Genomic DNA, 16,939 nt, shown 5'->3' with positions numbered 1-16,939 from the left:
TGTTTGTTTTTTACAATCCAAATTTCAGCATCTGAGCAACTTTGCTTTGCTGGTTGACTTCCATTAGGAAAGCAATGGCCTTGTGCAGCCTTTGTTTTTGACTCTTCCTGGCAGGTTTGCCTTCCATGGTGTAGAGCCACCAGGCGGAAGCCCTTACTTCCCTTCTGCTGCTCAATTCCCACCTGTAGATGGGGCTTGGATACTCAGGCTATGCAGGTAGCCCAGCGCTCTGCTCATACTCAGAGGGGTGGCAAAGAGTGGATCCAATAGCAAGGAGAGGTCAGGGTGTGGCGATCCATACTGCGAGGCCCACATCACCCTGCACTGCAGAGATCGGGAGCCCGAGACATGAATTCCGCTCACTTAATGCCCGCTAGATGTGAGACTTGTGCATGCGTTTGGGCTTTCTGTTGTTCACGCAGATGGGGATGATAAACCTTGTCTGTGCTGCTCAGGCCTCTGAGAGGACAGCGGGGGCAGCTCCTCAGCCACAGGGGAAGCAAGGGGAACCCTGGGCTGGGCTGTGTGCCCAGCCAGGAGGTGGGAGAGGCTCAGCATACACGCTGTGTTGAGCGCATCAGAGTGGAGTCCTGTCATGCGCCCGCGCCCCATCTTCTTTGCACACTTTAGAAAACACAAGAAGTTGGTTATAGGAAAAGAGGGCCACGGAAGGACAGGTTTTTGCACCGTCCGGAGGCCCTCACCCCGTCTTTCAGGAAGGGAAGCCATGGAGCCTGCCCACTCTGTTCTGCCAAGTCGCACCTGGGGCCTTCCACCAGAGAAGATTCTGGGGAGACATTTACTCAGAGGAGATGCGGTTAACCCAGCCTTGCGAGCCCGGCATCTCCTCCTCTTCTAGGACAGCGCTTCTGCCACGCATGGCAGGGACGTGGCCTCCCCAGTGCGGGTGAAAGGAAGTGTTTCCAGGGCCACCGTCATCTGCTGACATTTTGTTTTTCCTTTTCCTTGTTGATGTTAAGAGAACATAGGTGACTAATAGAATGTAAATACCTTTAAAATACCTATGTTTGCTACCTGAAAGAAACAAAAAAGCCTGTTTAGTTAGGATTTCCTTTAGGAAATAATTACAAAGCATGACAAAAACCAACCACACATATACCAACAAATTAAAATAAATGATCAGGTATTGCAAGATGAAAGCGTAAGTGTATGATTGAGTGACCACGGGCAAATCTACAAAAGTGGAAACAACTGGTAGTGCTCTATATGGGTAATTGGTGCTTCTTTACTAACATCCCTTTTTTGTTTTGTTGTTGTCTTGTTCATTGGTTTGTTTCTTTTTTTTTTTTTTTGGCCAGTCCTGGGCCTTGGACTCAGGGCCTGAGCACTGTCCCTGGCTTCTTCCCGCTCAAGGCTAGCACTCTGCCTCTTGAGCCACAGCGCCGCTTCTGGCCGTTTTCTGTATATGTGGTGCTGGGGAATCGAACCTAGGGCCTTGTGTATCCGAGGCAGGCACTCTTGCCACTAGGCCATATCCCCAGCCCCATTGGTTTGTTTCTTGTGCCCGGGCTCTATCGCTTCACTTTTGCTCAAGACTGGTGTTCTATGACTTCCACCACGATTTCACTTCCATCTCTTTTGCTGGCCCTGCTGGCTTGGCACCAAGATTCTCAGATCTCAGCCTCCTGAGCAGCTAGGATTATAGCCACTCATGCCTGCTTTAGAAAAAATTGGTTTCTTTGGGAAGAGAGAAGGCGGGTGAGGGCGAGTTCTGGAGGGGGCCAGTGTGACCAAGTCCACACTGTGCATCTGTAGATAGGCCACAAGGACACCTCATACAAATAATTGATGCTGGCGATGTAGAATAAAAAGAAATCAGATCCTGACACTCATGTGAAGAGGACAGTTGAGATCTGTTTCCAGCAATGTGTCCCAAGTTGGCCTGAGAACTGGAGCCGAAGCATATGAGCCCCACTGTAAAACTGCTCACTCCCGCGCAGGGGACGCTGCTGTCTGCAGGCGTGGAACCAAGGCAAGGCCGCCTCGTTAAATTATGAACCCACCACTCTTGATTTACCATTTAAAAGAACGAAAGGACCCGGACCTTGCCCTGCCTGGTGATCCGCTGCACCTGCCGCAAATGGCGCATTTTCCTCCTCGGAGTGAAAAAAGGTAGGTGCAAAGGCGTTTGATGACACGGTTCCCTTTTGCTTGTTTACTTTGATTCTCCCACGCAGACTGCGACCCAGCAGGAGGGCTTTTAAACCAAAACAGTTAATTACCTCCTCTAACCCAGAGAAGTCGAGAAACATAAATACAGCGAGAGAGAAAGGGCAGCTTTGCTCCAGGCTGTACTTTGTACCAGTTGGGGGAAGAGAGCCACCTTCTCAGTCCTGGTCCTGTGTGGTAGAGGTAGTGGGCGAGCAATTAGCAGGTGTGCACAGGGAGGTGGCCAGGCGCTTGACCAGTGTCCACTCCATCTCCGGGTCAGGGCACTCGGGCCTGTGAATCCCCAAGTCAAAATCCCACGTACAAACGTGTGGCCCAAAGACAAAGCCTAGTGTCTGTGGGACCAGAAGCCTTCTCAATTGGGCCTGACGAGGGAATTTCTCCTCTGACTGAGGATGGAGACTCCCTAAAGGCAGTCCCATACAGGGTAGCTTGGAGGTGCTTGTCAGCTGAGAATTTATGTCCTACCACCATCATCCCACCCACCTTCTGGAATAGAACCTTAGCCCTTACATTGCTAAATCGTGGGCTGGACTTTCTTGTCTTTCTGTTCATCTGTTGGCTTTAGCAAGAACTCTCCTTCCCTGGCTTTATATATACTGGCCTCCTACTTTACAATTTCTGTCTTTCTCCTCTGTCCATTTTTGGCTCCCTGATGTCTGCACCCAACCCCTTGCACCTACTGACATCCTGCTTGGTCTTCAGAGTTGCGCTCAAGGCCCTAGCTTCTCCTCCCATCTCAGCCAGAGTGCTGCCCTTGTCTCTACAACCCTTCTGGGTCTGAACTGTGACTTCACTTCCTGTCCCGTGTGCCTTTCATCACCAGCCACATCTGGTGATAAGATTCTTAGTGTTCAACAGGGAATGGTTTGTTTTTATCTTTCCCCCGTCACCCCATATGTGTCAACAACCCTAGGAATAGTAGAGAGCATCGCATTAATTCTTCTTTTTTTTAAATACCAGAGCAGGGTCATCAGGAAGAATCTGTAAATGATAGTCAGGATATTTGCTCTTCAAAATCATGAACATTCTTTAAAAAAAGACTCAGGTATCTGAATATTTTCAACTATCTGAATATTTTGACATAAAGTATATAAAACAACTAGATGAATGATTGTGATCGTAGTTTTCCTCTGGCCTCTTCTCATCATGTAGAAGTGGCCCCCCCTGGAGAAAGCACCCCATTCTCCACTCACAGGTTATCCTGCCTGGGGCAAATCTTTTAGCTCTGTATGTTTCTGCCACCCTGCTCAAAACCAGGAATTATAATACTCCTCCACTGAGGGACAAAGAGGCAGGAGTGAGTGGAGAGCAAAGAAAATAATGCCAGTGCAGAGAACCAGGAGCCTGCAAATCCCATCGTTCCACAGACAGACCAACATGGCAGTTGTTACTGGGCAAGATGATGTCAGTCTTTGGTAGGCAAAGAATGCCTTTCTTAAAAGGTGGTAGCAACTAACTGTAGTTCCAGTACTCAGCCCAAGTCCCTAGGTTGAGTCCCCAGCACATACATAGATGGCTACATAGATAGACAGACAGATAGGTCGATTTGAAAGATTGAAATGGGCTGGGAGCCAGTGGCTGACACCTGTAATCCCAAGCTACTCAGGAGGCTGAGACCTGAGGAATGTGGCTCAAAGCCAGACAAGACAGGAAAGACCTTGAGACTCTTATCTCCAATAAACCACCAAAAAGCTGGAAATGGAGCTATGGCTAGAGTGCTAGCCTTGAGCAAAAAAGCTCAGGGACAGCACCTAGGCCCTAAAATCAAGACCCAGGACTAGCACACACACATACAAAAAAGGTTGAAATGGGAATTGTTATGTTATTAAATGTTTTACCTCAAAATTTAAAACTAGTCAAATGATTGTCTAGTTCTTCTTTTCCTAAGAAGAATGGCCGTAAATGCATGAAAGGATTTTCAGTGTTATTAGATAGTTATAAGGGAATCACAAATCAAAACCATAGTGAGAGACTACTTCCCACCCACTGAGATGGCTACAGCTAGGAAGACTTAAAGTGCAGATGAAGATGTTAAGCCACTGAACCCTCACTTGTGGCTGGTGGCCACAGAAATTCATATGACCACTTCAGAAAATAGTGGAATGGTTTCTCAAAAAGTGAGCTACTGGGCTGGGATGTAGCTCAGTGGCAAAAGTGCAGTGTCCTGGGGTCAGTCCCCAGTATCAAAAAAGAAAAAACAAAAAAAGTGCAGTTAAAAAAAAAAGCAACCAAAAAAGTGATCTACCATGGGACCCAGGAACTGTACTTTTGCTTAGACACATACTCTGAAACCATGTGGAATTCTAGAAGTGGAATCATGTCCACACAAAAATTGTACATGAATATTCATAAAGCATGGCTCATAAGAGCCAAAAGATGGAAACAACCCAAATACCCTTTAACTGATGGTAGGCAAATAAAATGTGCTATCCATACAATGGGATATTATTTGGCAGTAAAAAGGAAGTATGGACATATGGTACAACATGGGTGAACCTTGAAACATTATCCTAAATGAAAGAAACCAGTCACAGAAGACCATATAATGTATGGTTTTATTTATCAATTCCAGAATGTGCAAACTGTAGAGGGAAAAAGTATACTAGTGGTATATAGTAAATACATGAATTATGTGTTGTATGAATTTTCTCTCTTTAAAGCTAGTGCCAAAAAAATCACAAACCTAAAAATAATCTTCCCAAAATTGTTTCCTATAAATAACAAGTAAAATAAAGATTAAGTTATTAATTACTTTTTAATATTTTATCATGGAAAAAATCCAAATATATACAAAGGTACAAAGAATAGTATAAACAGCCCCAACATATTTGTCAATCAGGTAAAAAAATATGAACATTCTAAAGGTACCTTTTCAAAATTTTTCCCCAGTTTTATTACAGAAAATTTTAACATCAGAAAGGCTAAAAGATGATACAGTAAATATATACATATCAACCTGCTGTATTATTGCAGTAAATTTACTGTTTTCGTTGTATCTACCCATCTCTCTGCCCTCACCTCCATTCATCAATTCAGATTACTTAGACAGCAGTTCATTTCCCCTTATGATTTCTGCATGCATTTCATTGACTAGAGGCTAATGTTTACTTATAGTTCTCCTTTTGCATTTCAGGTGAAATACAATGAGATGCACAAATTTAAAGTCTCTGTTTTGTAATTTTTGACAAGTATAAAGGTTTGCATGACTCAAATCCATTTCTCTAACATCCTTTAGAAATAATTGTTCAGAGATAATCTAAATTGATTATTTTAATAGAGCTTATTTGGTATAGTTGTGATTTGCAGAGTTTTCTCTTTTCAGTTAAATCTCTGAAGACCAGAAATTACAATTGCATGTTATAAGCTTCCCATTCAGACATATTCCAAACCACCTTAGCATTTCAGATGAAACAGATTCCTTTTATTTTTTTTCTATAAACCTGTGTCTTAAAGTAGCTTTTATTATTAACACATCAAAAACTTTGTTCCATCAAAATATATAGGTTTAGAATGTACAGCGCCTGGCTTGTAGATACTTAGAATAAATCAGTGAGTGAAATTTAATCCAGGTCACATATGGTACATTCAATCATTGTAGATCCTTTCTTTTTTTAGAAAATGGACAAACCAAGACTTCTTTTTCACCTGGGAAAAAAATCAGCAAGTCAATATAATCAAAATATGTTCTGTGCATATATGAAAATGTCACAATGAAACCCATTATTTTGTACAATTAATAGGCACTAAAAGCCAACACTATTACCTTACCTAGCAAAATATAGTACTGGTTCCCAAGAATCAGTGATAATTCATGTTTTTACATTTCAATCTCTATGATCATTATAAAATTTTTGTGTGTGTTCATGATGGTTCTGGGGCATGACCTCAGGTTCTGGGTGCTTTTCCTGGTCTTTTTTTGCTCAAGGCTAGCACTCTACTACTTGAGCCATGGCTCTGTTTTGGCTTTTTTGGTGCTTAATTAGTGATAAGACTCACAGACTTTCCTGCCCACACTGGCTTTGAACTGTAATCCTCAGATCTCAGCGCTCTGAGTGGCTAGAATTACATGTGTCAGTCACTGGCATCTGATTACAATAATAAATTTTATACATTTATACAAATTCAATATAACTTATAAGTAATTACCTATATGTGGTATAGGAAGATTTTTTAAATTTTATTTTTTAAATCTTTAGTTGAATAACGGAGTTTCAACTCAGTATGTCAGTTTAGGAGTAAAATGCATCTTGACCTATGTCATTTCTTTCATCTAGGAAGTTATGTTTTAGTATAAATGCATTAAAAAAAAATCATAGCCAGGTGCTGATGGCTCAGACCTGTCATCCTAACACTCAGGAGGCTGAGATCTGAGGTTTGTGGCTTCAAACCAGCTTGGGCAGGGAAGTCTACGTGACTTATTAACCACCAAAAAGCCAGAAGTGAATCTGTGGCTCAAGTGGCTAGAGCACCAGCCTTGAGTCAGAAAGCTCAGGGACAGTGAGCAGGCTCTGTGTTCAAGCCCCAGAACTGTCATCAAAAGAAAATAAAAAGGAAACATATAAAAAGCGTTGTCGGGTGCTGGTAGCTCACGCCTGTAATCCTAGCTACTCAGGAGGCCGAGCTCTGAGGATTGTGGTCTGAAGCCAGCCCAGGCAGAATTGTCTGTGAGACTCATCTCTAATTAACCACCAAAAAACCCGGAAGCAGCGATGTAGCTTTAAGTGGTAAGAGTGCTAACCTTGAGTGAAGAGGTCAGGGGCAGTGGCCAGGCCCCGAGTTCAAGCCCCATAACCGACAAAAAAAAATAAATAAAATAAAAGATGTCCTTAAATGGAACAGGTCACTCAGAGGTATTTTTATTTTCAAACCAAATTTGACCTTGAAATTTGCAACACAAATTTTAGAAAAATGCTGATATCAAGGCCTTCAGCCCAAAACTTGGAGCAGCTCATGATGTCATTTGCACCCCGTGCCTGTGATGTCATTTTACACATGAGATGAAGTGGAAATGGGCTACGATGGGCAAGTCCACAAAGGACAAGACTAGTGTTTCTGAGTAGAGGACACGGCGACTTGCCTTTTGTGGGGTGGGTACATGTATTTTTTTAAAGTGTAAATGCTGTGCATCTCTGTGGAGTTGCTTACGATTTCTTAATTATGAAATGTGTGTGGCCTGGCGTTCCCACGGCCTTGTGTGTGGCACGCAGCGTGGGCTCTGTGGTTTGCTCGGAGAACTACTGTGCATGAATATTCCAGGTTAGGGGAAGAGGTGGAGCACAAGGCAAAGCTGTTTTGGAACTGTGATAACGCTATTGTTTAAGGCACTTATTGGGGCTTATACTTTTTATAAATAAGTTTTGGGGAGCTTCCTGGGGGATCTCGGATCCCGCCTCTTGCTGTTGATGCGGCTCTGTTTGCTGGAAGCTTGGAGCTGATGAACCTCTGTGGAGCCCCGGCTCTGGGCGCTTCGTCCTCCGGACCCCGCCCTCCTGACCCCGCCCTCCTGACCAGCCACCAGAGGGGACCATGGGTGACGAGCATGTCTTCTCCTTTAACCTTGGGGTCTGCAGACCTCTCCCCGCTCCCCAGGTGATTGAATCCAGCCTTGGTTCCGAGCCAGACACTCACCTAATCCGAGGCTTGTGGACAGGACAAGTCCAGTAGCCCCTGGCCGTGGGGTGCTGGGGAAGCCCGCTGTCCTTGCAGGGTGGTGGGCAGATGCTCCCGCCGATGCCCAGCGAGCTCACGGCGCCCAATCAACATGGTTCGTGACCCGCCCCTAGGGCCACTGTCTCACGGAAGATCGAATGGAACTATTGATAAAGGCCTTAATTCCATTAGTTAGTCTTTCCCAGCTTGTCAGCTATATGGAGGCAGATTCATCCCACAGAGAGGCACTGTCTGTCATCTGGGCTGCGCAGTTCCTTTCAAGGCCTCCTTGTTAACAGTCCACTTTGCATCTGGAATGTAAGATCCCCCCCCCCCCCAAAAAAAACCTCCTTTCTCCAGAGGCCTCTTTCATATCCCTTTCCTTCTTTCTCCACAAAGAATTTCCCCTCCCCCCCCAAAAAAAAAACCCCAGCAGGTTACTTAAGGGACCCTGTTAGAAAGGTGCTAAGGCCTCTTGCTTCTTGCTACTTATCCTAAGGAAGAAGGAGTCGGAAGGATGCGCAGGGCAAAGAAAAAGAGAAGGGACGGGGAGGATTGAGATGAGAGGAATGGAAGAAGGATAGGAGGAAGGAAGGAAGGGGCGAGAGAGAGAGAGAGAGAGAGAGAGAAATTGGATGTCTTTGTTTTCACAACTGGGTAGACTGATTCTCTAACTCAACACCCAGCCCTAAACTTAATTGTTGCTAGAAATTGCCTTTCCTCTCAACCCAGCAGATGGCCTGGGTGTGTTTGCTAGCTCGGTGACATATTTCACCATTAAAATACCAAAAAGAAAAAAAAAATCAACATGCTTGTTGGCCAGTGTAAATTCAGTGAAGTTGTTGGACATTTGGGAGTACATGCAGAGGGATGCACACTTAGTTTCCATACATTTGTAACAAGCAACAGCCTGTTAAGTGGCATGTACCTCAGAAGCCACTGTCTCTTGTTGGAAAGGTGTGGAATGGTGAAGAGGAAAGAGCTTGGTTTTAATTTGGAGCCAAAAAAAAAAAAAAAAAGGACAATAAAGTGCTGAGCTCATTATTATGACATGAAAAGTTCTAATCAGATTATGCCTAAAATTGGATTTAGGTACTTCATTTGCAGCCAATTTCACAAGAGCCGAATTTTCCTAAGTAAACCGGAATGTGCTGAAACCATGGCAATCTGACTTCAAAATAAAAATCACAAACAGGTTTAGAATATAAGCTTTGAACAAACAGTCCCTTCCAACCCAAGCGAAACAGCGACTCAGCTTAGAGGTCAGACTGTGTGACCATGAGCAATTTAGGATCCTGCGTCGCAGTGCAGATTAGAGAATGGACACAGTGATTCCAATAACTGGCGGGGGGGGGGAGGTTATTCCTCTTTAAAAAAAAAAAAAGAAAGAAAGAAAAAGGTTCTTGCTAGGTACTCCTGCTGGCTTTGAACTCATGATCTTCCTGCCTTACTCTCCTAAATGCCGGGATTATAAGTGTGTGCCACCACTGATGTGTTCATTGTAAGAATTTTGAGGGGGTTAGGGGACCGTACTGAGGTTTGAGTTTAGGACCAAGCACTTACTAGGCAAGTACTCTGTCACGTGATGCACACTCCAATCCCTTTTATTTCTTTTTATTGTTTTGCTTTTACTTTTGAAGGCACCTCGCCCTGGTCATCTTCAGACCATGGTCCTCACTCATAAATGTACCTCCCACCCACCTGGGACTGCAAACATAGACCCCCATGCCAGTCTTTCATTTAGGTTTTAAAATGCACTTTGGGCCAGATGCCAGTGGCTCACACCTGTAATCCCAGCCACCCAGAAAGCAGAGATTTGAGTATCATGATTAGGAGCCTACTTGGACAGAAAAGTCCATGAGATACTTACTCTACTTAACCACCAAAAAGCTGGAAGTGGAGCTGTGGCTCAGGTAGTAAAGCACTAGCCTTGAGCAGAAAGGCTCAGGGACAGTGCCTGAGCCCTCTGAGTTCAAGCCCCTCATCCACCACCACCACCACCAACAACAAAAGCATTTTGGCTTAAACACTAGCGTTCTCCCTTTGATTTCCCAGGAACTCTATCCCAGGCTGTCTTGCATGTTAATGAAAACCTGGGAGTTTGAATGCTTACAAACCAGAGCAAGTTGTAGCTTATAGTTTGTGCTTATAGTTTGACACATTTTAGGGCCTTGGAGGATAAAGGTCTAAACCACCTGCATTACCAAGGAGCAGGAAGAATTCCTCCTGCAGCTGTAGTCTGCCTTAGAACCACAATATCGAGCTACCTTCTGTCCATCTTCAGCGTTTCTGTATTTAGCGGCTGTAAGAAGAGTGCATGGTGGATGAGTTCCAGAGCTGTGGAGTAGCCAAAGGCGTGACATGGAACCAAATCGCTATTGGCTACACCATCCCTGATTTAGCTACTATGAGCCCTCTCTTGCTTTGTCTAAGCATGGCCTAATTATTGGCAGCCAAAGCAGGATTCCACAAAGCTGTCCTTAACTGGTCTTATGTACTTACTGTTTCCATCTGACCTGACAGCTACTGTTTCCTCAGACCATTTAACTCAGACTACATTTGGTAGCCTTTCTTGCTTCCACTGAGTCAGCCTGCATCCATCTGGTTTAGATCTTCTGAGTCATCTTATTGATTAGACTTCAACTCCACATTGGCATAAATAATTCTTGTCTCTCTTTTGGTTGCTATTTTCCTAGGTAAGTATTGCTATTCAAATGGTTATCTATTGTTAAGACTTTTTTTAAAAAAAAGCATTCATTGGCAGTGAGAAGCTTTAAAGTTTTCTTTGTATATATATAAAAAAAAAAACACCTTCCCAGACGTAACTCTGACAATGAGAATTTGTTGAGGGCTGGTGGCAAGTTGGAGGAATTTGGTTTTGAAATTGAAATTGTTGGAGCTGGGAATATGGCCTAGTGGTAGAGTGCTTGCCTTGCATACATAAAGCTCTGGGTTCAATTCCTCAATATCACATATATAGAAAAAGCCAGAAGTGGCGCTGTGGCTCAAGTGGTAGAGTGCTAGCCTTGAGCAAAAAGAAACCAGGGACAGTGCTCAGGCCCTGAGTCCAAGCCCCAGGACTGGCAAAAAACAAACAAAAAAGAAATTGAAATTGTTAGGAAGCATGGTGCTAAGTGCTTTCTTTCTTGATACCAACTCTCAGCCCTGGAGGTCCTCCTTGCCCACCCCACCTCCATCACCAGCTCAAAGCCAACCAATAACATATTTCGCCTTACCCCTCACGATTTCGGGGAGAATAATTTAAATATTGAAGCAGACTTTCACCCTTGCAACTTTTCATTACTGGAGATAAAAACTGCCAAATCAAGGGGGAAAATGTATTTGTCAAGCACTTTCTGAAAGGATTTCATGGTGATAGCAAAGCTGCCTTCTACCTAAATAAGTGGGAGGTTTTCTTGTAGCATAGTGTCAGAGTTCTTTGAGCACCTTCTTAATTGAATGTCAAGATGGAACTCAGTGACGAAAGAATAAGATAATAATAATAGACTATATGATACCTGGGGAAAATTAAAAACAAGTCCTTATTTTTTCCCTAACGTGAATACACTGACAGTCAAGAATGCTATTATCCAAATGTCACCCAGTTTCTTACATTTCTTAAATGAGAAGATACAGATAAAGGAGATGATTAGATCTTAATTAATCCCCAATCAATAAACAATTGCCTATTAATTATTCTACCTTCTCAACTGGAGAGTGCTGCTAATGAACAAAGTGCCACCAGTATTTAGAAATACTTCGGTGTTGCATGCTGGTGGATCCCAGCTTTGGTACAGCCATCTTGAATGAGGTCTAGAAATCACTTGCTTCCCTATCAGACTGGATCATTTATTTCAACTATCACTTATTTGATGGGCAGGAAATGTGTAGCTCTAATAATGGTACTCAGACTGAATCCCCATAGCCGTTTCATAGACTGCTTATGTTCCTGTTAACAGTACAAATAAACAGGAGATACATTTTCTTTCTACAGAATGAAGCTCGATTGAGAATAGTACAAACCCTTGAAGAATTTGATCTGGGTCCAACTGAAAAGTGTGTGCGAGTGAACTCGGTGTCCAGCGGCCTGGCTAGCGCTGACCTGGAGACCCTCCTCCAGTCCCGGGTCCTGCCTTCCAGTCTAATGCTACCCAAAGTGGAGGGACCTGAAGAAATCCAGTGGGTGAGTAGCTAACGCTCTGCTTTCAGATACTGGGCCGGCTCAGGAGTAACAGAGAAAGGATCAGAGTGTCACTGGTTTTTTAAATGCACACACAGAGGAGCGAGGAAGGAAGGAGCACAAGCCACTGTTTCCTTCTCCTGGATCTTGGCTTTGCCCAAAGTATTCTGTACAATGGCTTTACTTTGTGCTTCTGCTTCCTGACGGAATTTGTGGTGTGATGAGAACACCTCTCATTGGCCCTCACAGAGCGGTCCCAGTACCTCATCCCTCCTCCCCGAGGCAGGCCGGAAGCCAAGGCCTCCACCTGGAAGAGCCATGACGTAAATGGCCCTTGCTGAGATGCATTTGAAATCATCACGGGCAGCGAGAGGACACGAGCTGCATATTAAAAAATGAACCCAGTGGAAGGGAGGAAAAGGTCATTGCTTAGGGCAGCTAGAGGGATAAACAGGAAGCTTTTAACTAGTGGTTTTAATTAGCACAGATATTATTTCCTGAACAGATCTCTCGTGCGTCCTTTTTTTAAATTGTTGACAGGTGTGCTTGCGTTTCATGACAGACCTATCAGCCAATAAAAGCCTGAAATGTAAAGTGGATGGCATGTCAAATTACTTAAGAAAACTTTTGAAATGGGCTCAATTATGACTATGATTGTTTTCATTGTGAAATGAGGAGGGGCTAGATTTTATGGGGGGGCTGCTGTTACTCTGCAGGTCTCTGTTGAATGTAATAACCTTTTAATCATGCCCCCCTGGGACAGAGCCTGCGAGCTGGAGATGCTGGGTGTGTTTGTGGTGGGGGCGAATGGGTAGTGGGGGACCACGGTGACATCTAGTATTACCGTGAAGGTTGTAGAAGCAGCTGCAGCTTGTAATGCGTGGTGAAAGTGCTCACCTTTTTTTAAATTTTTTATTTTTAAATAGCATCTCTGTACAGCAGATCTGTCCTTTTGGTGCAGGGGCCCCTGCCTTGTGGCGCCTGAGCGCTTGAAGTGTGGCCAGGGCAAATTGAGATGTGCTCAGAGCATAAAATGCACACCTGATTTGGAAGACTTGCTGCTCCCCCCACCCCGAGGGATTTTTTTTTAAGTATGTAAAATATGTCAATAAATTTTCTATTGATTGTACGCTGAAATGATACTTTAGATTTATCAAATTGGATACAAGACATGATGAGAATTAACTTCCTCGGTTCCATTTTACGCTTTGAATAGAGCCAGTATTTAAAATAGTACACATAAATACCATTATGCTTCTGGTAGATACTTCTTGGGTCCCGTCCTCAGGGAGTAGTATTTACTTAGTAAAGTGGAGTTCTCCTGACAAGGTTACCCTCAGACTCACAGAGACCAGTGTGATCGAGTGTGTTCCTGGCCCAGGGGCTCAGACTCCATTCAGATATGTCTTAAGTTGATGGAAAAGGACTCTGAAGTCACTTCTCCCTTTGGTTTCATCATTAATGCCTATTTATCACCAGCATTACCCTTAATTTAAGAGGGGGATTCCCGCCCCCCCCCCCCCAAGACTTCAGCCAAGGCCTCTGTTCTCTGTTTCAAATTCTTGAATGTATGGGACATGCTGAAATTTAAATAGAACTAACTCTTCGTTAACAGAAGAAGTCTTTGGGGCTGTTTATTTTTTCCTCTCCGTTTGTATTTATGTGAAGCGTAAAAACCCAGAGCCTGATGCACAACTGAAAGATGGGCTTACTTGTTTTCTTTTGTGTGAGAATCTCTTGCTCGCCTTTTGTGGCTAGTGTGGGTTCTTGTTTGACTGGCACAGCTTATTGGACTATAACAAGCGTAACTCGGCCTCTTTTGTCGCGGGACAATTCTCCCACAAATCCCGAACAGTGAGCATTCTTCCAACACACTATTGGGTGTGCACTGGAATTGAAAGAATTGCTGAGCCCTGCTACTTCATCTCCTCCCCAATCTCTTTGTAATTTTTCCCCCTTCTTTTCCTCCCCCTCCCCAGCCCCATCCACCTCGCTGAAATGAACACTTTACCAGGCCGGAAACATTTAATCGTCTCCTTTTGAAAAAAATTAATTGAAACTTCTCCACTAGTTACCTTTTGTGTTAGTACTTAATGCAATTTTTTAAGAGAGAAGGGAGAGGGAGAAGGGGAGGATGGGCTAGCATATTTAATTTTATAAATGCCCCCCTATCGGCTTAAAAACAAAAGGCACCGAAGATTTGGCTCAATAAGAACAGAGAATATCTTGTAAAAAGGTTTACCTAGTTGCAAACCTTATGGTTTTTGTAGTTAAAATGATTATCACAAACACCAGTAACACTGCAGATTTTCTCTAATGAGCAAAGAAAAAAATCTACTTATTCATAGTCACCTCCCCCCCCACCCAAGCACTAATATTTCACTGCCCATTCTCTAGCTTAATTGTTACATAAATTATGTTTTCTTTTCCCTTGCATTGAGTAACATGCATTTGGTCAAATCGTGGCCTTCTCTGCGGCCACTGTTTTGGTTGAGTTCTTCCTTTGCATGGAAGTTGGGAAGGGCGGTGACGGGGCCGCGTCTGCGGAGGGAGGGGCATCCTGGGAATCATTCCTCATTACTGAAAGCTGTGATTTATTTTAGCCTAATTGTAAAGTTACTGCAAATTGCTCAAAAGCTTTTTAAAGATCCTAGTGATTAGATTTTTTTAGGGGGGGGGGGCTGCACAGGCGAGGAGGGGGCAGCTAAAAGGGGAAATAACACCTCTAATCCCGCTTCTGGTAAATAGGCTGCCAGCTTTTAAAATGAGTTTCCTTTCTATTAGTCAGAATATTATGCTAAGCCTTAAGCATTAGTTTTTTTATGTTGCCATAGCAGCCTTATTCCTGCAGGGTGGTGACCTGTGATGATTACAGTACAAAGCTTATAGGGTCTTGAAACCCCCTTTGAAGATGAAAAGTCTTTGATGGTTTATATTTATGCAAATCTCTTAGATATGATTTACCCAACTGAGACTGAATGGAGAGATGATTAAAATTCCCTTTTCCTTTGATATCAATTAATGGCAGAATATTCCTTAAATTTTAAATGGATATAGGTTTTCATCTTTATTTACAAAAATATCTTTATCATACCTGTATTTCTTTTTTTTTATCTTCCCCACATCTTATTAGATCTAGATAGACATAATAGATTTACAATTTAGATTGTGGGTTTTTTTTCCCCCCTTTTGAAAGGGGCGGTGGGGGGAATCGGGGCGAGAGCTTTTGTATGTTTCCAGATGATAGATTTTTGGAATTTGGGCTACCCCACTGGCAGCACAGAGCTAGCTGTGAACTGGTCTCATGGAAAAAATTGGCAAGCTTTGGTCTTCAAAGAATTAAACTTCCTTTTTAAGGTCTTCCTAGGTAAGCTAAAAAAATTTTGAAGAAAAACCTTTGGAACAAAGGGTAATGGTGCTATCAGGAATAATATGGAATCCACGTAGAAGGCAGCGGAACAGTTACACTGATGGCAGTGCTGGGCACCAGCAGAACAGAATGGCAGGTAGAGGAGCGGCATTGTTTTAAGGGCCTACAATTTGCATTTAATGCAAAGAGGGTGACAGGTCTCAAGTAAATAGGTTTTCAAGGGAAGCATTTAAACTTGGTTTCTCTCCTTCCAGTCTAACTCCTAGGCCTCAAATTGCTCCTTTGGGGGGAGGAGATTGCAAAGCTTGGGGTTTTGCATTTAGTTTGGTGGGAACTTTGTTACTTTTTTTTTTTTCTGTTTCCTTTGTTTTTCTTTTTTAATTCTTTTGTGTAGAGGAAGGAGTCTGGGATATTACTTCCTCAGGTCAAAGACTTAAATACTACTGTGACTATGTTTCAGGGATTGCACTTTTCCTCCCACTAATCACCTATGACACTTTTTAGTTTTTAGACAAATTCTCATTCCACTTAAAAGGCCGAAAACTTGAACAACCAATGAATTTAATCCCCTTTGTGGAAACTGCAATGGGTTTGCTCAATTTTAAGGTAAGAAACCATAATGTGATTACATAAATTAGTGTTTGATTTCTGATTTAAAGAGAACTTTTGTTTTCAATTTTACCATCTACTTTAAAAATATATTTTTAGAAAGTCTTGTAAGCAAGATTAAACCTTGATCACCATTTATAATCTGTAATAGTCCAAAAACACGGTATCAGCACCTTAGAAAACAAAGAAATTGATTAAGGAGGAAGGAAAAGCTTCCCAGTCCTAAATCTAGAAAACAAAATATTGACATATCCTGGTAATAATTAAGTGACTAATCACTGTGTACATATGGGCTTTGAATTATTACATTTATAGGGTAAATGTACATAGAAAACCTATATTTTGTCACCCTTTTAAATTTACTTGGTTCATTTTCTTTGCATCTGAAAATGTTCTGGCTTCTTTGTAGCAGCATCAGTTCTAACATCTAGCAGATAAGCTCTTTGTTTGTAATTCCATCTGAACAAATAACTTGTAGGCTACTATTTCATGTTGCCACATTAGAACATAAAATATTTTGCAATATACATCAGGAAGGCTAATTGAGCCAAGTGTTTTCAACATGGTGTGGGCGATTACATTACCTGCCTTACCAACTTCTTGGGTAGCTTGTTTGTCCTCTTTCATATCGTTTCAGAACTAGCATCTCATTCCATCTGGCCTGGGAACAGTCACCTAGCACCCTCGCAACCTCCCCTCATGAGTTTCTAGCTCTCTCTCTCTCTCTCTCTCTCTCTCTCTCTCTCTCTCTCTCTCTCTCTCTCTCTCTCTCTCTCTCTTTTTTTCCTTCCTCGTCTACCCCAGAGAGCAAGAGGGGAAAAAAAAAATCACTAAAAACAATGGAAAAGGTAGTTGCCTTGCCCTGGAGAGAAAATGTATGAGCAAATGTTTAGAAGAAACTGAGACCTGTGGGGTGGTACAGGAGGGGCTGAAGAGAA

The 16,939-nt window shown here is 42.9% G+C and overlaps 1 protein-coding gene across 1 annotated transcript in view; it reads left to right on the top strand.

Moving 5' to 3' along the window:
* Clybl (citramalyl-CoA lyase) overlaps positions 1-16,939 on the top strand; it is a 78,986-nt gene that overhangs the window by 39,856 nt on the left and 22,191 nt on the right. Inside the window, exons 3-4 of the mRNA XM_048340578.1 lie at positions 11,837-12,025; positions 15,897-15,998. Coding sequence (XP_048196535.1) covers positions 11,837-12,025; positions 15,897-15,998 — 291 coding nt within the window. The remainder of the gene's footprint in view (positions 1-11,836; positions 12,026-15,896; positions 15,999-16,939) is intronic.

The sequence above is a fragment of the Perognathus longimembris genome, chromosome 3, assembly GCF_023159225.1.
Source record: "Perognathus longimembris pacificus isolate PPM17 chromosome 3, ASM2315922v1, whole genome shotgun sequence".
Taxonomy (NCBI): Eukaryota; Metazoa; Chordata; class Mammalia; order Rodentia; family Heteromyidae; genus Perognathus; species Perognathus longimembris.
The sequence above is the reverse complement of the archived record's forward strand: the minus strand, read 5'-3'. Positions and strand labels throughout refer to the sequence as shown.